The following is a 23146-nucleotide window of genomic DNA, read 5'->3' as shown; positions in this document are numbered from 1 at the left end:
GTTAAAGGTCGACTCCCAGCTGGATCCTTCATGAATCTCGTCACTTTATCGCAGTGTTCAGTCTTTGGGGAAAACAGTCTCTGCCTCCCTTGGTCAACACTTCCTCAGTCAAATATTCCTGTGCTTAAAAGATGCATTTAACCTGTCTGATTACAATGTGGAGTTGAAAGGTATTTTTTGATTGATGGTAGAATTGACGAAGAGTTTGTGAAGAGGTTTAAAATAAAGAGGTTCATCCTCAGGGAGCAGGAGTGACCTCACAATGTTTTATAACAGTCGACACTGATCATTCCTGGCATGAGTAATTCTATAGCAGGTTATGATTTCAGTGGAGGAAAGACCAAGACGGTCACTGCAAACATGCCTATTCATCCTCAGGGTCTAGTTTTTGAAAGAATAATGATCTGAATTTGGAAATCCACTTTTCTTTTTGTGTTGCTCTCCAGGATCACTCACTTCTGTCCTGGTTTTAAAAAAAATAGATTGGATCATGATTTTATTTTGGGCCAAAGTTTTCCTAATCTGCCTCAAGTTTTACAGAACACAAACTGGATAAAAATCCAGATTTGATTACCTGATCGTATCTGATTGATCCTTTTCCTTTTAAACAACCTGTCACCAAGATTTGATCGAATCTGATATCTTTAATCATCAGATTAATTTTAAACCACTGGGCCCTGAAGACGGTGAATATCCACAGCTATTAATTCAGGGTTTCTGGTTGATTTTTGTAACATGTCCTCAACTCATGTAGTCAAATCACACTACTGTAGGTCTCACAAAGATGGAAACCTTTAGGCAGCAGAAATACTTGAATGAATTAGGCAACGGTTAAAGTTCAACGTTTGTGTTAAAAAAAACAACTAAAAGTTGAGTTTTTGTATCACATGGAGATCAAACCGCTGGGAGGAAGAAGCTAGTCTCGACCCCTAAAGCAGACTTCAGTTCTTTCTACTCCCTCACTCGTACCAGTGGCTACGAGCGTCTAATAATGCAGTGTGTGTTTACAGTGGAGTTTGTTGAAAGCCTGCTATGTGTCATGAAGAAGCTTAAGGACACCTTGTGTGGATGTTTGAGAGGCCAAGGGGCATGACAAAGCACCAATATCAGACAGTCTGGGGTATAGAAGCGATTAGTGATCAGAATTCAAATGATAAAGCTAATTTGAAAATTCAAATGCATTAACAGAAATTCTTTTTAACTTTCAGAATATGAGTGTATTATTTGACTCAAAAATAAAATTATGAATAATTTATCTAATTTGAATTTTAGTTTTCAACTTTAAAAATGCACATTCTTTGACTAAATTAAAATGAGGAAGAAAATGACATTTGCTTTTTCATTTTCAAAAAATACCCCGCTAAATCTGTATCATAATTCAAATGAAAAAGCTCATTTTAAAATGAAAATACAGTAACAGAAACACGTTTTAATTTTCAGATTATAGGTGCATTATTTGACCTATATTTAAAATGAATATTCAGTCACTCCAGCTCCCAGGCAGGTGAACGTAATGTTTACAGTCTATGAGGCGAGCGGGCAGAACGCGCAGTACGATGGGTGGCGGGGTCCATACTTCCATACTGGGGTTGTCACAATCTCACAATTCAAAATGTTGGTATCTTACTGAGTAAACACCAAACCTCTGTATCCAATACTGGGACATTTCTTGTCTTAATTATTAAAAAATTACAACCAACTCCTGCAAATGGTCGAAATTGCACAAACATGTTTGCAACATTTCAATGTTTCCTGACAATTTTGATGGATTCATTCCTCTCCTACTCACCTGTTTTATGATATGTAGTTTTTTAAATGTTTTGGTTTTTGGACATTTTTGGACCTTTATTTGAAAGGACTGATGTACACAGACAGGAAATGTGGGGATAGAGAGAGTGGGGGATGACATGCATCTAACAGCGTCAGGATTGGGAGTCGAACCTGCGACCAGAGCAGCGAGGACCGTAGCCTCTTTAATGGGGGCACCTGCCTAAAAACCCTATAGATAACCCAGCAACTCTAAATAAAGTTTCTGAACGCTTCAGTACTCTTCAATACTGTGAAAAAATAATAGAGATTTATGTCGTTTTCAAAAAGTTTGTGCAGTTCTAGAAAGAAATGTTGGGTCTGTGCCTGGACCAACTTGACCTATCCCTGTGAGTAATGGCCTTCTACTCGTTTACATATGGACGAAAAGTCAGATGGATGAGGCGGACTCCTACAGATTTCCCTGAGGATGTTTGTCATGTCACATTTGGGCGCATCGGGCGACCTTGTCCCTGACATTGACTCGAGGCCTGCAGACAGCGCCTGTGTGCCTGTGAAGCATACTACTGAACTTGGCAGTTAGTGAACAGATTACGAGGAGATTGCAGATCATTGTCAGGCCCGTACTGGCCTTAGTCATCAGACATGCTGTGCTGTCAGAAAGGAGAGCAGCTGGTGAGGTAAAGCGACAGTGATGCGTCGTGAGGTTCCGCTGCTCGCTCGCTGAGGTCCGGCTCTCTCTCTCAGCGTGCAGACTGATCAGTTGTGGCATCGTTTCTGCCTGGATGATGCACAGTGCTCTCTGCAGAAAGGAGCACAGCATGTTTCCACGTCTGGAGATACATTGTTATTTGTCTTGTGAATGTCAAACCCTGGCAGCTGTAGTTTGACTGTTTGCTATCCCAGCATCCCTTGCAGAAACAAGGGGCCGTGTCCCAGGATGGGCTCATTTCACAATGCATCATGACAAATTGTTTTCTCTGAACACTACGCTGTAGTGATTTTTGATCAGTGAAGTGGTGTTCTTGTGCTTCCTGTTGCAATCAGTAGTTCCTCAGATGGACAAAGCAGATTTATCCTGCATTCATGTGCTCCTCTTTTTACTGTTCTCCGTCTTTTAGTCTTAAGCTGGATACCCCGTACAATGCAAAAACTCCCTGAGGATGTTTGTCATATCACATTGGGGGCGAATTAAGTTTTTTAAATTTCCAATTTCTAGACAAAAATATCTCTGTACTTATTATAAAACACATCCCCCTTACAAGTCCAGCTCATCTTACTTAAAGGCTATCTATTATACTCACTTTCACCGTTAATTTTCTCAGTCTGGGAAATGTGTATCTCAAAAACCTCCTTATTTATCTGGTATCAACAAAGTCCCTCATTTCAGTATCTGCCTGAAACCGTTCATTCCCCCCCCCCCCCCCCCCCCCCCCCCCCACGAGCCCACGACTGGCCAACTCAGTTGCAGGGAAAGTTAAGCGAGCATCCGAGTTGGTGTTTCCTTAAAACAGGGCTGGGCGTGTCCTGCATCTTTACTCCATGCTCTGCTCTAATAGGTCGGTAGAAACTGATGTCCAGATCTGGCCAAGATTCGGCCTTGTGAATTCAATGTGTGTTTTTGGAGTTTTTGGAGTTTTTGCAGTGTACAAGATAATCAGCTGATTTTTGAGCCTGTGTCTCCCGTCAAGTCTCTGGCTGTTCTCGAAGGAAATCTGTCAGTGTGTGATGTGCTGTGTTAGTCATATCGGCCTATACACACTGTAGGCACAAAATAGTTCAATCTCTCATTATTTGTCTTCATTTGTGGGATCTTATTTTTCAACATCTTTTAAAAAAATTATATATTTTTTTCATGTGGGGAAGGCAACATGAACGCTACAAAGACGACCTCTTGTGTTTCATTCATCAAACTTATCTAGGTACTCTAAGGTGACTGTAGTTAGCAGTTTCAGCTTGATACCATGTCACATATAAGCAATATGTTTTTATTTCATTGGAGCTCATAAAATCACACCTCACTCTGAACTTGTCACTTTGAGGTCTTTAAAAGTTGCACACTGTGTTGTGGTCGTATTCTCCGAGTTGTGTTTTGTCTCTAATGAGGGGGTGTCGATTTGTTAACAGGGCAGCCTTGATGAATACATCTGACTCAGTGTTTCCACTCCGGCACGTATTCGCACGAGTTCTGTCTGCTGTGTGTTTTAATGACACATCATCTGATAGAAGACACCGTCCCAGAGGCCGTGGAAAGCTCGCTGCTGCCAGAATCAATCAATAGCTTCAGCACACAAGCAATAAGCAGCCCATCAGCTGTTAATGAAAATGTGCACATCCCCTTCAGCACCATCAACAGCTATGTCTGCATTACACTGACAGCAGCTAATACGATTATGTGGCAGTCAATGGATCTTTTAGCTTTGCCTATTATTGGTTATCTAATCCAACTGGAAATAAGTTGGAAACGGACCTGTGAATGCTTGAAGAGGCTTCACAAGATTATTTATGATATGATGAAAGTGATCCTGCAGAATACACATGGACTGTAGACCCTGTGGCTTCAGATGTTTTGGTCAAAGTGTGGTTATCAAAGCTTTACAGTCAGTGCCAGTTGATGACAGTCGCCATTAGTTGGCTTTCTACGAGCTGGTTAAATGGTGCATTCATGTGGTGTCGGACACATCGGAAAAACGAGTTTCCGAGTTGTGAAATGCACATGAACACCTGCTCAAGTCGGAACAACAAGTCGGAAACTCGGAAAATAATTAGGTGCCCGACTTGACGTCAGAAACATGTTTTCTTTTTTTCATATATTTTTTTAAATTCACATATTGCACATCAACTTTTTGCTTAAATATAACTTGTAACAGAGACATTCACACATCTTCTTCACAGCATCAACGCTGTTTTTTTTTGTGCTGTTGTTACAACATTCAGACTTTCTGAACTGAAATGATGTGAACACACTGAAGTCGGAAGAACGTCTTCCCAACTCGAAAACTTGGACCATCTGAGCAGCACATGAATGCAGCATCATGTTGACCTTTACTCTAAAGAGTAGGGGCCCGTGTCCACAGACGACGGTTTTAGAGCTTGCAGCACCCTCGTTCAATACAAAACCAATTAACATAGTTCAGTGTTTTCAGTGCTCAGCGTCCTGAGCGCTACAACACTCTTTGCATTTTGTCGCTGCGCTCACAGGTCTCTAAACTCTCTATTAAAAATAGTTCAACTTTTGGGACAGCACGTGGCCATATAGTTATCTGATCATGTCGGGTTTCAACTGTTAGTGAGGTCATGTTTCTGCAGTGTCACTAAGCTGTGATAAAATCTTCACTAAATATTCTGCTAGATTGGTTAATATGTAGAAAACTTTATGATTTGTTTGGTCAAATGAAAAGCCAACCAAGTGGTTCAAAACGGAGTCTCCATAAAAGCCTTCAGTCCCTCTAACAAAGCCGTCACACTCTCTCTTTCTGTTCTTCCTTCTTGGCTGTGGCAGTCGTTCCTCGTGTCCTTGTGCTCACTGCTGTAGGAACCTTGACTTTCACTGAATCGCCACTTTCTACCTTTATGCGAGTGCATACCGAGGTTGGCATGGAAACAGAGGGAGGGAGAGAGAGGAAGCTGTGTTGGTTTGGTAACAGCAAGAGAGTCAATTTTGACCTGGGCTGACAATTTCCCTCATAACAGATCTATTTAGAATGAACAAATAGTCTACCTGACATCAATAACTGGAGGATTAGTCCATATGTTATATTTCAGAAAACAGGGAGAGTGTCTTTTACAGTTCTTACCACTTGCTTGAGACATGTCCTATTTTACCTGAGACAAGCTATCTTAAAAAATCAAAACGACAGCAACACTGCAGAAGCACCAGGAGTCACATACACACCCATTCAGAAAAAGCCTGTTTTTTACAGCAGAAATGAACATGTTTACTGCCTGGTTCAACAAACAACATAGGTCTGATTAGCTCATTGCATACATTACCTGAACAATTAGAGCTGACACTTTGGCTAAGCTAAACGAGGCTAAAAAAGCTTCACTAAGGCAGCAGGGTTTGGTCATTACAGGTGGCACGTTCCTCGTCCCGTGGAGACCTTAAATGAGATTTGTGAGTGATGGAAGTTTTCTGATTGATGTTGAAGCACTGCTGCCTGCAGTTTGAGGTTGTTGTTTTTTCCTGATCAGAAGTTGAAGTGTGCTGCAGAAGGACTGCGCCGTTACCTCAGCTCACTTTTCTTTCGGGATGTCTTCCAGGCTGAACCCAGAGATTGAAGAATTAGGTCAGGCAGGAGCTCGCTGCAGTGGGGTCAGCTTGGCATCGATGCTCTGCTGTGCCGCTTTGTTTGTTTGCTGCGCTGAAATCAGGACGGGAGAACTAGAGATGCAGCAGATCTCTCCACATTTTAGAGAGAGACTGTGGCTGCAATGTGAAGAGATTTTCCACATTAATGAAGGAGGTGCAAAGGACAAACTAAGGGCATTAGAGGCATGTTCTCCTGTCGCGCCTGTGTGCAGTGCAGTGCAGTGTGGTGTGGTGGTGCAGCAGCGTTGCAGCTCTTCCTCCCCTACTTTAGCACAGCTCGCATATGCATCATGTATTCAGCTCACGTTAAGGTTGCTCTGCCTCGGAAACACAGACGTGCCACACCGACGGGTGCTGAGGGGATCAGCTGCTTCTAATAATAGCCTCTTAGAGAGTCTTCATCCCCAACGGGACTGTTACCCACCCACCCACACGCAACAAACAAACACCTACAAACACACGCTCGCAAAGGTTGTCCTTTCTGTCTCCCAGCTCTAAGAGAAGGGATGTTACCTCCAGGTAATTAGTGGACACTTACAGTTAGGGGATTGATTAAATGATCTATTTGATCGCTCAGTGATTGCTGCAGAGCTACGGCCCATGCTTCCATCTTACAAAGCAGATATTTGCGATGTAAGAAATCAAGTTATTCTGAATATAACAAAATTACAGGTGACTAAAACAAGACTTTGGGGATGTTTACTAACCTTACAGTAATGTCCTGTACTTACATAGCTTGAACGTTTAAAAAAAAGCTGAGTGTCGATGAAACCTCACAGAGCAAACTAAGCAAGAGGGGGGGGGGGGGGGGGGGGTATGGGGTGACAAACAGCCTGGAGAAGGTGTTGTCTTTTTCATATTTCCAGCTGTGGAGCACAAAACGTGCTCCGCATCCTGCGACTGAAATGGGTCACAAATAGAGGCTGGTGAGGCAACACTCTGTTTTAGATTGGCCGGAAGGGTCTGATGAAATAAAGAGGGAACTTTTCTCATCCTGGTTTAGCAGGTCAAAAAAAGTTTAGTTGATGTTAATTATTTAGTTTTCCTCACAAGGCTAGAGATAAACTTTCTCCTCACATTCATTAACACATGACGGCTGCCGGCGTCGGCTGTGCACGTCCACAAAAATGATTGCAAGATGCAGTATGCACATGACCGGAAGGGGCAGTGTAGAGGCAGAGGGGACGTGACAGAGTTAACACAAGAGGGGCAACAATGGCAGAACGTATTTAAGACAAAAAGGTAGATAAAGGGCCTGATTCACTGACATTTTTGAATATTCCTTTATTTACAAACATGCATATGGGACAGGTTACATCCTGCACTGCTGGTAGCAGACATACTGCCTGAAGTCTCTGGTGCGCCCTCTAGAGGTATACTCCAGTAAGACACAAGTATGTAAACAGTTATGTTTATGAGGCAGCTGACCTAGATTCAGTGTAAAAGGTAAAATCCATCAAATGTTAGATGAAGACATTAAGAGGCGCTGTATTTTCCAGCACTTGCGACACTTGGAACCAGACAAGCCCAGTGCATGTAAGCACAGAATCATTGTAAGAAACAGAGACATGCAAAGAGCCAGAAAAAAAAAATCCTGAAAGTCTCAGAGAGCTGTATCACTACAGCTTTTAATGACATTAATGTCTGGGAGCATTCAGCAGGAAGTCAGCCAGAGAAGGACTTAAACGAGCTATTTTCAGACTCATGAATCATCGCTCCCCTCCCTGAATTGTTTAGCAATTCAAATTTTCAAAATTGTTTAATGAAGTGAAACAAACAAACAAAATTCTGACTGAGCAACATTTTTAGCATGAGCCCCCATTGAGCATGTTTAATATGAATAGATGAGGGACAAACTTGGAACCTGTTTATTGTTTTCTTTGAATCTGAGTTGTTGTTTTGTTTTGGATGGTGTTGCATCAAAAAACGTTTTGCCTCAAAGTGAAGATGTATTTCACCGTGTAGCGCCCAAAACTACGATGGTGAATGTAACATGTTTGATCTGGAGTGAACCTGAACTCTTTGTTGCATTTCATGACAAACTTTCAAACAGTTTAAGAGACACTGGTCTGCTCTCAGGGGGGTAAGTTAATATTTCTGTGGTGTTGGAGTCCTCTAGATTAGTCTTGGTCTCAAGACCGGTCTCGAGACTACTTTTTTTAAAGGTCTCAGTCTCGTCTTGGACTGGATGGACTCCGCATTTTAAAACAAGACCGGTCAAGACCACCACTGACCGGTTTCTTTCTCGTGTCATTACGGTTAATACAAGGAAAACGCCTCGTTTGGTTTCCCCGCCCGGTTACGGCCACAACCTTCCCGGTGTTGCAGTCTAAGTGAGTGAAACGCCCCCTAAACACAAGATGAAGATTTTTCAGTGATATTTATGGTCTTGGTCTTCACTTGGTCTCTATCCCTAAATGTCTTGGTCTCGGGGCACTCTGGTCTCGGACATGTCCTGATCTCGGTTTGTGTGGTCTTGACTACAACACTATCTGTACCACAACAATTCCTAGTGATGATAGAAACCTGATGGTATACAAAATTTCCATCAAGGTGACGGCTGCATGGTTTCTACTTAATGTCATCGTATCTTAAGACTTCCTGGTGGTCTTCAGATTGAAATGTACTCTTCAGTTTGGGTTTTTAAATTGACCTATGATAACAATAATCAACTTTTTGTGTAGCAACTTTTATTTAAAAAATGCAACCCAAAGTGTTTAACAACAATGAGGATATTTAACTATTTCATCAGATGTAAATTAAATTAAAGAAGGATACCGTGCCGTATTATTAAGCTAGAAACTAACAACCAAACACATTTCTATAAGTGGAAAAAAAAAGCAATAAAAAAAATCAAATGCAGCATGACTTAAGATAGGGAATTTAAACCCATTTTATAGAAGTGAAATGAAAACAAAGATCAAGATTAGATACATGGAATGCATAACATAAGATGAATAAATCGAACGCAGTTGATACAAACATGTTTGCGATACTATGATGCAAAAGTTAAAGATGTAAAACATTGCAAAGCAATGTCAGAGCTAACGGCTAAAGTGAAGTAACACATTCAGAGCCGAATGCTCAAGTTGATGCATTTAGCAAATACAGCAGCAGAGGTTGTCTAGAGGCTGAAAACAAGCCTTGTTTCTGTCTTTGTGCTGTTTTATGACCACAGAGGAAAAGCTTTCAGATGTGCCTGGAGTACATGTTTTTTTTTTCTCTGTTTTTTTTCCAGAAAGTTTGTTTCCCCCTGGCTTGTTGGGAAATGCACAATAAGCATCTTTACAAACTGCAACGAATGCTGAAAGTCAGAGAGCTGTGAGTGGAATCTTAACAGCAGCTCTGCACCTCAGATTGGCTCGATAGAGGAGCAGTGTGCAGCTTTCTCCTGCAGCGCTCTGCAAAGGTTACCTGCAGTCAACTGAAGCATGTCGATGAGTTGTTCATCTGAACGCCTGCAAGGCTTTAAAGAGGTTTTTAAAATTCTACAAACCAACGAAGCCATTTCTGTATTAATGCTTAGGTTATTATTTATGCTCTGTTTCTCTTTTTTTCATTTTGCAGTGGCAGATTTCAAAGCACTGCAGCCTTACTGCATGCATAATAATCAGCCCTGTTAATTCTGCACCTGTTTTTTTCCGCCTGTATGACTACAGATTATTAACACACCACCCACAAATGTTCAGTTTACAAACGGAGGGTGTCATTGGTCCAGGGACGTGATGATGATGGAATGTTGTGAGAAGCTGCAAATGAAACGATTGACTCAGATGCTAATAAAGGTTTTTAGCATGACTACAGTATGATAGCGAAACTAATCTCGCTAAATTGTGAGCACAATATCTTATATGTTTCTGCTGATTTCACAGTTCATTACTACTAAACTCAGCTACATCTATAAAGCAGAACATTCAATGATTGTAATCTTGACTTTCATCAGACTGTGCAGTGACCTCTCTTCCATCCACCCTCCTGCTTTCTGACTTTTTTTTCCCAGAAGTATGATGATGACGTTATCCTCTGCATTTTGACCTGCATGTATCAGATGGAATCGGTTGTGTTGCTTAATATAAACTGATTGTGTTGTTTAAAAATAGCTCAGTTTCCTTAAGGCTCACACAGCCGAGGATGTTTTTCTATCACAAGTCACGACTTAGAGCACACCTAAAGTAGAGATCTTCAAAGCCCCTTATGAACCAATACGCAGTCTGAGATCCTCTGGCAGAGCCCTGCTGGCTGTTCCAAAGTCCAGGCTAAAAACTAAAGGGGACAGGGCCTTTGCTGTTAGAGCCCCCAGACTGTGGAACAGCTTGCCAGAGGAGATCAGACTTGCAGATTCTGTCCGTTGTTTTACATCCCTACTCAAGACATTCTTTTATAAAAAATGCTTTCACTCTGTGATTTTGGTAATTCGTTCTTATTTTTATTTTATTAGTCTGATTTTGTTGTCTGCTTGTTTACTCTCTGCCTGTTGCTTTAATTGTCTCTTTGCTTTTATTTTCTGTTGTAAAGCACTTTGTTACTTGTATAGAAAAGTGCTATACAAATAAAGTATTATTATTATTAAAGGTGCAACATGACGGATCTGAACCTGAATGGACCAGGGTTAAAGATCTGATAGAGCCATTGACTGTATATGCATATGGACAACGCGTCACCTTCCCTTGATAAAAAAGTGAAGCCAAAATACCCATGTGACGGGCACTGACATAATGCACTTGTGGAGTATTTTGGGGCCAAGACATGCGGATATTGGAACAAAGCTGGCTGGTGGAGCTGCGACATTAACGACCTCTCAAAAAAGTGCACTCCACAGCAGAACAGATTCTTGATCCGGTTTAGAGGAGGCACGGTTATGGAAAGTTCAACGAGTGCTTTGTTGGTTTCATTCTCTGACCATCCCTCCTCGACTCTGATCATCAGGTTGAGAAAGCTGCAAGGAGCCACATTTGTCAACGGAGCTGTCAATCATGATGTTACATCCGCTCTTTTTTTGCATCAAATAACTAATTAAAACAAATCTACTTAGCAAAGGGAATTCTTTAAATCAATCATCATGATGAGAATTAACTATCACAATAGACTTAGTCGTAGTATTTCTACTAAGGTTTATTTTAGGACTTTTAATGTCTTTATTTAGAGATAGAACAGTGAATAGAGTCAGAAATCAGTTAGCGAGAGAGTGGGGGAAAGAAGCCAGAGGACTATAGTCGCCATTCATGGGGCGTGCTCACTAACCACTAGGCTATCGGCGCCCCAGCAAGAAGTTAATTTGCCGTGTGTTTTAACAGTTTGACTCATGTCCCATCTGTTACCATGGAGGAGGCGAGGTTTATCACCTTTACTGCAGCCAGTCAGCAGGGGGAGCACTGAATCTTTTGGCTTCACTTCCAGGCAACTGATCCTTTGTCCATCTAAATACAAATTAATATGATTCATGCAAATATGATATATTGTGAAAAGAACTGTCGTGAAATAAAAGTATAAAATATACAAATTACAGATATTTCAAATCTGTTGGGGCACGTTCCTTCTCCCCGGTGTGAATTGGCCTCTTTCATCATAAACACAAGCATTGTATTTGTTATGCTAATTTCATGCTACTGGTAGTGCATATCAATACTTCATGCTTCTATTTTTAAAATCATGGAGTTGTTTGACCGAGCATCATCGACAGTTTGCGAATCATTTGTCATAATTATTGGATGTGCTGTGATGTAGCATGTGGTGCAGAAGACAGCTGTCAGATTTCTGAAGTCAGAAAAGTGGAAGGAGAGGTTTCACAGTCGTGGTAAAACTCCCTGGAAATTATATTCTTCTGCCATATTAAATGAGCTGTCAAAAACTTTGTGATTGGATGCAGAGGTGTTAGAGAAGGAGGGGTCGGGGTGGCGTTTAGGGGTGGGTGGATTTGCTGACCGCAGGCCTGCAGCTTGCTCAGGCTGATGTGGTGACAGGAGCCACTGAAGGACAGGTGAAGGAGGCCGCTCGGCTCTCTGAGGAGTTGTGAAGAGAATTGGAACGAGTGACAGTGAGTGTTCTGGCTGCTTAATAAGAAGTGACGTTACACAACATAATCCACCTCAGCAGTCTGCGCTGCGGCTGGAACGAGTTATCTTTGAGGAGAAGGGACACACTGCTCAGAAAGCTGTGGCTCTCTGCCCTCTGACAGGCCAGACTCAATCATGGAGCTCAGCGCGAGTACACTACTGTTCAAGCACTGTCACACAGCAACAATGACACACACACACACACACAGTCTTACTGCTAAATACTTTCAACGCAAAACATGATCTTTAAAGACCTGTCAGGCCCTGACAGAGATGATGAATGGGAGCCAATCATGTAAGAAGGATACATTTTGTCCAAACTAAATCTACAAAACAAGCAATCTCACATTATTCATGGTATTTGAAAAGCATTACCATTGCCTCAAATAGGGTGTGTTTTTCCCTAAAGACCTCCATCTTTCTTTTCACCCCTGCACCATCTGTGACTTTAGCCGCTTTCACACATGCACCCCTGGTCCGCCTGCCTCTAAAATCTTCTTGAGTGTCTCATTCACACATGTCTCTCTGAGGCAAGACAAAAAGTAAAAGACAATGTGGAAGTCAAAGATGGTGGATGAAGAAACAGTCCGACACCATGATGAAAGTTTTTTGCCTTTTTATCAATTCTGCGTGTTATTGGTCATAATCATAGAAACAATGAAAGATTGGACGAGAACATACTGGTGAGCGGCTGTTTGCATTCACACATGAAGCTCACCACAAACATTTTTGTTGAGTCAAAGTTTGTCTTCAGGTTTTCTGCTAAAAAGTGCTTCTCTTCTCAGAGACATGTCATTGTTTCACCCAAGAGATCAGGATCCTTTCCCGTGTATTAATTGACTTATTGTGTTTAACCCACAATGATAATTTATTTAAGCTCAGATGGTGGGGTGTTATGATAACCATGTCTTAATAATAATAATCTTCAAATTTAGAACTTAAACAATCATGGTTTGGTTTAAAAAGTAAAGTGAGCTAAGATGTTTGGTTTCACACTTGACAAATAGAATCCCTGGATGAAAGTCCTTTGCTTATTGTTATTTATCCTGCTGGGTCAAAGCCAAGCAGCAACCTCCAGTGTTAATAATGAAGCCTTTTTGCTTCATGTGCAACAAAACTGCAGTTCCTCAAATGTCCACTTGGGGCATGCTTAGTGCCCCCTATCAGGTCCTTTATTTATATACTAATTCTTACAGCAAAAAATACACATTTTGACATCCTCAATAGCTAATTTCTTTATCATGACGAATCAGTTATAACAAGGCTAAGAGTTATGCATACAATGGCATATTCGAGGGCATGATTGAGGTGCCTGACAGGTGTTGTAAGTGTTTGTCAGGAGGCTAACGTCTTACCTTAACTCCACTTCTTTGTCTGTTTCTATATCGATCAAAAGTTATGTTCAGATAGCATCTCCAATATTAGGATCGCTGTCATTTGACATCAAAATATCTCTTCAGAAACCAATGGGTGATGTCACTGAGACGACGTCCATATTTAACACAGTTTCAGGTCACAGCACAGGACAGCGTTATTAGATGTAATTAAGGGGGGGGGGGGGATGTGGGTGGTGCAGTGTAGAAAAGAATCACAACAACCAAAAGCCTATAAGACATTTCATGAGAACAGCCTATACTCTCAAAAAAACCTTTCGCGAGGGAAAGTTTCCAAAGGATGAAAATGTGGTAGTATCACAGTTGTGTATTGTTGTCCTGATGAGAGTTATATATTTAGTTATATAGGGTATGTGCTATTTATATGGATGCCTTTTTCTTCTTCTTTTGTCTCAGGTGTTTTTGCAACCGTCCAAATTATTCACTGTGGACAAAATATTCATATCACTCCTACACTGAGTCGACACATCCAGCTGGTGAACAGCAGATTCTGTTACTTCCACGGCTTTATTGGCTGCTACAGCCAAAGAGAGCGATTCAAATGTGTAGTTCTTTACATCTGCATCCCAGCAAACCCCAGTTATTTAATAATTTATGGCAGTTATTACTTCATCAATAACCATTCAGTGTTATTACATCCTGTAAATGCCTCCCTATGGAGTACTTTTAATTGTTTCTGGCGGAGATCACCTTTCCCGCACGGATCATATTGCACACCCACGCACGAGGTATTTACCTGAAAACTGGCCAGCACTGGCTGGACGACGTGCTGAAACCTAAAGCTTCTCAATGCACTCGTCTAACTTTATGTGAAAAACATTGCGGACTCAGGAGTAGGATGCCAATATTTCTGACCATGTCTTGGATTACAGGGTGTCTTTTGAATTTGTCCTTATTAAAAGATTACACAATAAACTTCTGTGTGACTTTTTATGTGAAAGACATCCTAAGATGGCCTCAAAAATGTTTGATCCAACCTCCTTTATGTGGGTTATTTGCACATCACCTTTTGTGCACAATCCTGACAAAGCATGCATTTTTACTTTTTTAAATCTATGTAATTATTTAGCATTTTCAGAAGCCTTTGTAACAGCTAATGGTAGTTTAATCAACACTAAATGTTATAATTACTGTGGTAAATAATATTACAGCCAGCGTGTGCCCTGCCAGACAAAGTGAAACTGCTGCACATGGGAGACAGATGGACAGGCGCTCTGCTGTAGTCGTGTGTCATGCTAGTTTGTGTCCATCCAAGAAATCTTGGCAGTGCCATCGAATATTTATGGGTTGTGTTTAACTGACGGAACATAATGATATGGCAAACAGGCAAGCATGTGCGAATAATTCAAGCCAAAAATTAGCTTTGTTTTTGGTCTCAACACACCTTAGGTCATGCCCTTACATACATCCTTTAATACAATTATGTAGTGACCACTTACACAGGACTTATTAGTGGCTTAAGTCCATGTTTCATATGACCAGGTCTGCAGTGGTCCATGGCCTATCCTCCATGTACGAACTCTGGCCGGCTTCAACAAATTAGGGGATGACTGCTGACTATTATCGCCTAATGCCCTTTCTATTAAAAAGAACCCCATTTCAAAACACCAAACGCTCCCTTTAAAGTCAGCTTTATCAGTTTTCTTTGTTTAGCCCTAAATGTTTTGGCAAATCCATTGATTGATATGATTAGTGAACACAGAGAACATGGTTGGGACAGTATTCACTATGTGGCAGAATGAGGTACAGCCGTAACTGCATAAAACATGGACGTAATCTCAGTGAGATCCCCCAGTGCTTTTCTGAACAGCCATTCTGAAGCCAAACAGAGGCGACTGCAGTCCAGAAACGGGCAAAGAGGTGGAGCTGAGGCGGGCCGTAAGCCTCCTGGCAAACAGCTACAACACTAATGTCTGTCAGTCAACTTAGCTCCAACCCTAATTTAATCCAACCCTAACCCTCTATCAAATTTAAAACAGATTAAAAATGTCAAACCCCGTCTAGTCTAGCAAAAAGTCGTTTTTGGACTGGGCTGAAAACATGACCCAAGTACTGAGCCTTGGGGAACCCAACAATTCATTATAACGCAATCTCAATACTATTTTTAGAGATCCGTCCGTGGTTAGGCCAAAATATACTTTAGCTCTACATTTGGTAAAGTAACCATTAAAAGATAAGAATGTGTCTTCATTACGGATACACAACTTTAAGGAAACGAGATCTAGGCCTTATTTTTGATTTGCTGACCTTATTCTGTGTCATTCCTGCAGGACTACACCATCACCATGTACTTCCAGCAGTCCTGGAGAGACAAGCGCCTCTCCTACACCGGTATCCCTCTCAACCTTACCCTGGACAACCGGGTAGCAGACCAGCTGTGGGTCCCTGACACATACTTCATCAATGACAAGAAGTCCTTCGTCCATGGAGTGACCGTGAAAAACCGAATGATCAGACTGCACCCTGATGGAACTGTGCTCTATGGTCTCAGGTGAGAGATGACTCTTTTTAATGCTGCCCTTACACCTACCAACTTTTCAAGTGATTTCAAAGTTGCAGACAGATTTTTAAAGTCTGAATAAAATCACGAGAGTCTTGCTGGAGTTGGCTCCAGTGATTGCGGCCGTTTTGATCCACTACCTTGCTTTCTCAGCCTATTTCTCAGCCTGCTCTGTTTGTGTGTTTGTTGGACCCCCTGTACCATATATTCGCCTTTGCAATATTCCAAAGAGGCTCACTGATGCAGAATACATCCATATGTTGTTGTGCAGAAATGTTTTTATTTAGCCTCTACTTCGGGGACAGTCAGGGCCAGAGGCGTCATGTTTTTTCCACACATCTGTTATATCTGTACATCTGAACATCTATGCATCGTTCACATTCTTGGCAAGAAGTATCACATACACATTATATACATTAATGGAGACGAGATGAACAGTAAAGAAAGAGTGAATAGACTTGAGCTTGTATAGCGCCTTTGTAGTCTTCTGACTACTCAAAGCATTTTTTACACTGTAGGTCACACTCACCCATTCACACCACAATCACACAATGATGGCAGAGGCTGCTATGTAAAGTGTCCATCAGTTTTAAACGTCTACATTCACACTCTCCTGAGCCAGCAGGGGGAGCAGCAGGGACTGGGGATCAAACCCCTGACCAACTTATTTGAGAAGAGGCACACACTGGCACGACGTGATGAAACCAAAAGCTTCTGAATGCACTTGTTTCACTTTGTGGAAACAGGAGGAATCAGGAGTAGGACGCTATTATTGCTGACCATGTCTTGCATTGCAGGATGTCTTGGTGAGTCATCCTCGGAAAAAAAAATACACCATACACCTCTGTGTGATGCCTTATGTGAAATATGTCCTAAGATATCCTTTAAAATGTTTGATCCAACCTCATTGTTTGGGGTCATTTGCACATCACCTTTTGTGGATTCCGACAAAGCATGAATTTGTACTTTAAAAAAATCTATGTCAGTATTAAGCTATTCCAGCAGTAATTGGACAACCAACTGTATGAGCCACAGCTGCCCCAGAAAGAAGCAGAATTACAACACAAGAACTACACATCCTACTTTTTATATTCAGTATTGAAATCTATATCTTATTTGGATTGATTTTAGACATAAAATTAAATGAGTGATACCTGATGTATAGAAAGGAATACATATGTGTAGTTCACATAACCTCACACTCCATGTATTACTTACATGCAGTTTTACATGTTTTAACCATTTTCAACTTACAGAAAATCTCGATGTATATAGACCCATTTGTATTCATGTGGTTGGTTATAGGTGCTATTCTTTTTAGCTCACCTATGCATATAATACTAGGTCTTTAGGTGCTAGGTCTCTTTATTTGTTAAGCTTTGTTATGTAATAAATTCAGGCAAGTACATTTAAAGCAACAAAAATAATGTCAAATTCCTTGCATCTGTCAAAAGACATAGCTAGTAGATTTTGATGTGAAATTAGCACTCATCACAAAGCCCGTCAGTTCAAGTAAAGTAGGAACTCTGTGTTGCGTAATTAACAGAAAATAAGATTAATGTCCTAATTTCAAGCAATAAAATCTCTAGATTAATAATTTCATGAATGGTTACTTCACATCTTGAAGCTGATGGGCCCTTCAAAAGAGTGGCTCTACTCTGCACACAGTGTGTGTGTGTGTGTGTGTGTGTGTGTGTGTGTGTGTGTGTGTGTGTGTGTGAGAGAGAGAGAGAGAGAGAGAGAGTAGGTGCTTTCTGGTTCTGTTTTCTCAATACCAACAAATCCAAAATAGAAAAATACTTTTTTCCATGTTTGCATACAAAAACCTCTGCAGATCTCCATAAGTAGCATCTGATTAGCATGGAGAGCATTCCTCAAAGGCTTCCTTCAGAGGGTAAGTGTTGCTCTGTCTGTGTCTCCTCTGGTGCTTCGAGGGAGAACCAGCTGGTAAATCATTTATGAAGCCTCTCCTGGTGCAGTGTACACACACACACGCTCGGCCGTGCCCTCTGCAGCAGAGCGGAGCGACGATGAACCAAGCTGCGTGGAGTTAACTGAGGAAACTGTGGGCCAGTCACTGTCAATAATTCAGACCTCTGAGTTCAAAGGCATTCTGTGCTTCAGCGTGAGAGAGAAGTGATGACTTGACAGTTTTCAGATGAGAGATTTTTTTTTTTAGCTCTGAGGCAAAGCTGCACATTTTAATAAGGTGCTATGGAATATATCAAAGCATGGATCAGCATCAAAATCTGACATTAAGAATCACTGTAACACACAGCTGCTGTCAGGGTTTCAGTGTTTATAGTGTCAGATAAAATGTTGTGTGTGATTTTATTTAGAGTTTCTATGTTCTACTCGTGTTCTCTTTGATTTTTTCCCTCACAAACCCAAGTGAACTGTTGAAGTTAAATAAGTTATTGACAGGTCCAAATTAAAAAAAAATAAATCAACTAACCCAAATGACGATTTGAAATCTCATTAAAGGCACAGTATGTAGATTCCGACGCCAGGGGTCTCTCAATCGAACAATAACAAAAGATGAAGTTGAAGCTGCCGGGGAATCATGGGAGTTCTTTTTTAATAGAATCTTAGTAAGGTGCAATTGTTTTCCCAATAGCAGATATATCCGATAGTGTGACATAGTTTGTATACTGTGTATATATATATAATATATAATAGTTCACTCTGACGTCACATGGTCACTATCAGCATCATCTTTTGCGAATAAGACATGTTTGCTTTAAGGCTCATTTTCATATACAAGGATAATATTGCCCTGAATAAATGCATAATGGAACATTTAAATACACACAAACAGCTTTGGCACAGAGACGCCGCTTGCTTTGTTTGCCTATAACCAGTAGATTTGTTGGCACAGGACACATGACACATCAAATATCTCTGATGCCCTCCAGTAAAGGAATCAGAGTTAACGATTTCAAAGTAATCATTTTGGTTGATAAATCAAGCTGTCTGTCAAACACTGCTGCCCATGTTTTTACGCATGAAAAAATTAAGCGTCAGAATAATGGAAATGTTCCCTTTTTTATACATCGTAAACCCTGTATTCTTTTTAAATATATCCGTTTTGGATAATTCATAACTACTCACTTCCTTGTCTCAAGACTTGATTTTGTGTTAGGAATGTAAGCCACAAAGTCCCACCATGTGTCCTCTGATTATCCTTTCCATTTGTTCATGTTTGGTAAACATGCACAGTGTGTGTTAACAGGTTTGGCTTGCTTTGGGTTGCACCATCATTGGTGCAGGATTTGGTGATGGTGTGGCAGGTGGTTGAGCAGCAGGCCTCTGACAGTTGACCAGTACAGGAAAAGAACCAACATGGTAAGCATGGAAACATTTCTTTTAGAGGAAGACACTGCGGTGACTGTGAATCATGTTGTACACAGCAGCTGCCACAGGTACAGCATGATTTACAGTAAGACACAGTGCTGAGGGCAATACAGCATGATCCTTAGTTTTCCATTTGAAGTCCAGATGAGGGAAGAAATAAGTCAAACAGATGAAGATATGTAGATATGTAAAGATATTCAGATGCACTTCATCTGAAAATATTGGGATTAGTTGCCCTTTAAATTTAGTAAAGTTTATTTGAATTTACAGTTGGTTGTCTTCTTTTAGTTTACTTCCTTTTTGCAGTGTTTGAGGTATAACCTGTGCCATTACTCAGAGGCTGACAGCACAGTTTGCAGTTAAACTCTGCATTCACACAGAGCAGGTCAAACAACAGAGGCGTGTTAAGCTGCCATTCATTCACTGTCAGGTCAACCTCCCAATAGCAGACAGATTCCTCCCACAACAAGTCTTCATCAGGTCTTCCAGCAGGGTGACTGAAGTTAATTATCTTTACATCTTATACATCAATCTGGCCCTGTTTGTGGTAGATTTCTGAATGAGTGTTGTAAGTAAATATAACACAAGAAGGACCCAAATGTCGGAACAGATCAGGTGCACCAATCTGCACAAATTTTGTGTCGACTACTGGTTCTCAACAGATGAACTAACTGAGCCCCGATGTGAGACACACAAGAGCAAGACAGAGAGAGAGCAGTATCCAAGGACTGACCCGGAGTGCTTTCTATTTATGTCCAAAACCAGGAGAGAGCATGTTGAAAAGGACAGAGAGCAGCGGCTAGATTTGTCAAAAAACAACACTAGCTGGCCCTGTCTGCATGGCTGAGTGAACACAGGCCCTGGAGGCTGTCCTCACCATTCTCTGTGTCCTCAGAGGTAAACACATACAGCATGAGGGCCTTAAAGGGTTTGAAAATTTGTAATAATAAAGAATACAGTTTATATTTGGCATATATTATATGTGAAGAAGCCTATATGGCCTCAAACGGGGCACCGCATGTGTCACAAATACTTTAATTCGGACGACAGTTAAGGTGGAGTTATTGCACTCACTCGTAATTGTCTGAAACAATCAGTATCTAACACTGAATTAAATACTTTACTTTAAGTACTTACAATGATTCAACTGTAAACAGACTATTGAGTCTGGGAAGTTTTGTCTGATCTTGATTATTTCCCTTGTTACAATAGCTGTTGCTGTCTGCATTTCTTTCTCTGACCTGGCGCTTTGAGTTGTGTTCAACAGTATGTGAGGAAGACTGGTCTTATCCATACTGAAATTTTTTCCAAATCAGTACAACATCTGGGTATTTTTGGCATACAGAAGATTTTGTGTTTGCATACTTCATACTGCATTTCCCCAAAATCAGTACATACTACTAATATAGTAGATGGTTTCAGAAAAAAAAACAGCCATTGTCTTTATTGACTTATGCCACATCAGACTTAAGTATTTACCTCGAGTAACTTGCAGTAATTGGTCTGCAGGATCCATATAAAAAAAGAGTGAGTGACATTGAATAGTCCGCATCACATCTGTCACACTTTTTTTGTTTCCAGAAAGGCAAAGCTTGGTGCACACACAAAACAGCTGCCTTTCTGTCTCTCCTTTCTCTCCTTCAGGTTTTCCTTGTTCCATCTTGCTTATTTGACTCCCCCCTCCTCTTATTCTTTCTTCCCTTTTCAATACTGCCCTTGGATTTTCATTCCACAGACGAGGCCGTTTCCAGATTGAAAGAAAACATTAAAGTGATGAAAATGCAAAAAGCGGGCAGAAAACTGTCAGTCCTTTTTATGGCATTATTGTCAGTTTGATAGTCGGGTATCCATCGGCGTCGTATAACTCATGACGTAGCAGATTTCTTTCTGCACTATTCTATTATCATGTCAGTCCTTGTCATTACTAGTTATTGTCAGTGTTCAAAATGATTTTCTGCTGAGAAATATTCATGAAAAGACTCGGGTCAAGGCAACCTCTGCAACTGAAAAATAGGCCGATGTAGAAGTGCCAAAACTGCAGTCCCTCAAACAGCCACTGGAGGATGGATACAAAAGCAAGTGGACCAAACAGAATAGTATGGGGCTTATTAAATGCGTATGAAAACAAAACTGAAAGGGGTAAGTACACTTTGTTGTATATCTCATAAGTACAAAAGTAGTCTGCTATAAAGTATTAATAATATTTTTCACGATCACATGACAAATCAGACATATACAAGGTGTTTCTCATGATCAGCTCACTTAGTTTCATATATGTCGATATCTTATCCCAAACATTATCGGCTCTGGGGCAAGCTAGGTGTCCAGTATACATTACCATGGTGTTTTACCCTGGAAAGAAGTGAACCACCTCTGTAGCCCTGAAAACCCAGAGTTAACTCTCAAGTTATCCCAAATTACTAATAAATCATGTTTGGTATTGCAAGCCCTAGAACCCAGTCTGATGACTATTGGGTCAGATCAATGCTAAGAGTTCTCAGATGGACATAAATAAATCACCTTTCCACTTCTTTTTGACTTTAAATGTAATCGCTCCCTTCTAAAAATAGCTTTCCTTTTGGTCTAAAAAACCCTTACACTTCATAGGTCCTGTCAGTCTGATGTCTTCATCTAACATGAGTGATCTGCTCTCAGGTTTGCAGCGGATACAATAACTGCTGCCACTCAATATATCATTGGATTAAAAAAAAAAAAAGGTGAATGGGGTAAAATCAGCATAACTTTCTTTATTTCTTTCTGTTTCCTCAGCCCTGATATATTTTTTAAGCTTTCAGCTTCTTTTCTCAGAGTTTATGAGGGAGCTGGAAAGATTCTTCTTCCACAGAAGCACACTGCAGAATCATTAGCCCCTGAAGGTTCCCACAATTATTCATCCAGTGTGTTCCCTGCTGACACAAAGCTATATTTAGGTTTGCCAAAATGACCTCACCGCTGTCTGGCACATACACATTTTGGATGTTCGTGGCTCAGTGTCTCGGTTTGGCATTAAAAGACGTGTAACACATACATGGTCTGTTTGTTTATAATGCACAGCACAGACGCAGCAGACCTGTTTTCCTGTTGTTTCTGTGGCTGCTGGAGGACGGCTGTCCTCAATAACAAAAAAAGATAAAAGATGACAGAGCAGCTAAGTTTAGTCTGTGCCGCTGGGCCTGTGCTGAAGCACTGTTTATAAAGCTGCTTGTCATGGCTCAGTATATGGGCCTTCATGTGAGGGAGGCTCACAAAGAGAGTGAATAGCCATGGAGTTGGGGAGGAGTCCATAAGCAGAGTCCAGAATGTTGTGCTACATCGCTGTGAAGATTTACACACACACATTGACACTGATTTTCAATGCAAGAGTATGAATACAATAACATTTTTGTAAGATACAGGTTTTTACATATTTTATAGCACTGCAAATCTAAATGTGTATGTTATCACTATCTATAACTGACATTTATGAAGACATGGCCCTTTTCATTTTAAAGTCTGGCCCAAACTAAAAGGTCTATTCTTCATGTGAGAGACCCCACACATGACAACAAATAATGTAAATCCTCAAATAGGCTATAACGTTAGTCAATTAGGAGCTGAGCCTCCTATTACATCTGAGGGCTTGGCCCGCACAAACAAACAAGGGCCGGCCTCCTTTTTCAAACCGGTGTTATCAAGGGTGAACATGAGCATATTAATTCAAGTTTTCATGCTTTTTAAGAGTCTATTTTAAACGCCGTTGTTTTCTTGCCCTTACTGTAGCGATCGT

General features: G+C 40.8%; 1 protein-coding gene and 1 long non-coding RNA gene across 2 annotated transcripts in view; both read left to right on the top strand.

The window, feature by feature from the left end:
* The window catches only part of LOC132993089 (uncharacterized), a 117688-nt gene that overhangs the window by 77144 nt on the left and 17398 nt on the right, over positions 1-23146 (top strand). The gene's annotated exons all lie outside the window — the stretch shown is intronic.
* gabrb1 (gamma-aminobutyric acid type A receptor subunit beta1) overlaps positions 1-23146 on the top strand; it is a 52553-nt gene that overhangs the window by 12009 nt on the left and 17398 nt on the right. Inside the window, exon 4 of the mRNA XM_061062737.1 lies at positions 15797-16017. Within this exon, the coding sequence (XP_060918720.1) occupies positions 15797-16017 (221 nt within the window). The remainder of the gene's footprint in view (positions 1-15796; positions 16018-23146) is intronic.

Source organism: Labrus mixtus, chromosome 18, assembly GCF_963584025.1.
Source record: "Labrus mixtus chromosome 18, fLabMix1.1, whole genome shotgun sequence".
Lineage (NCBI taxonomy): Eukaryota > Metazoa > Chordata > Actinopteri > Labriformes > Labridae > Labrus > Labrus mixtus.
This window is presented reverse-complemented; position numbering and strand designations above follow the sequence as displayed.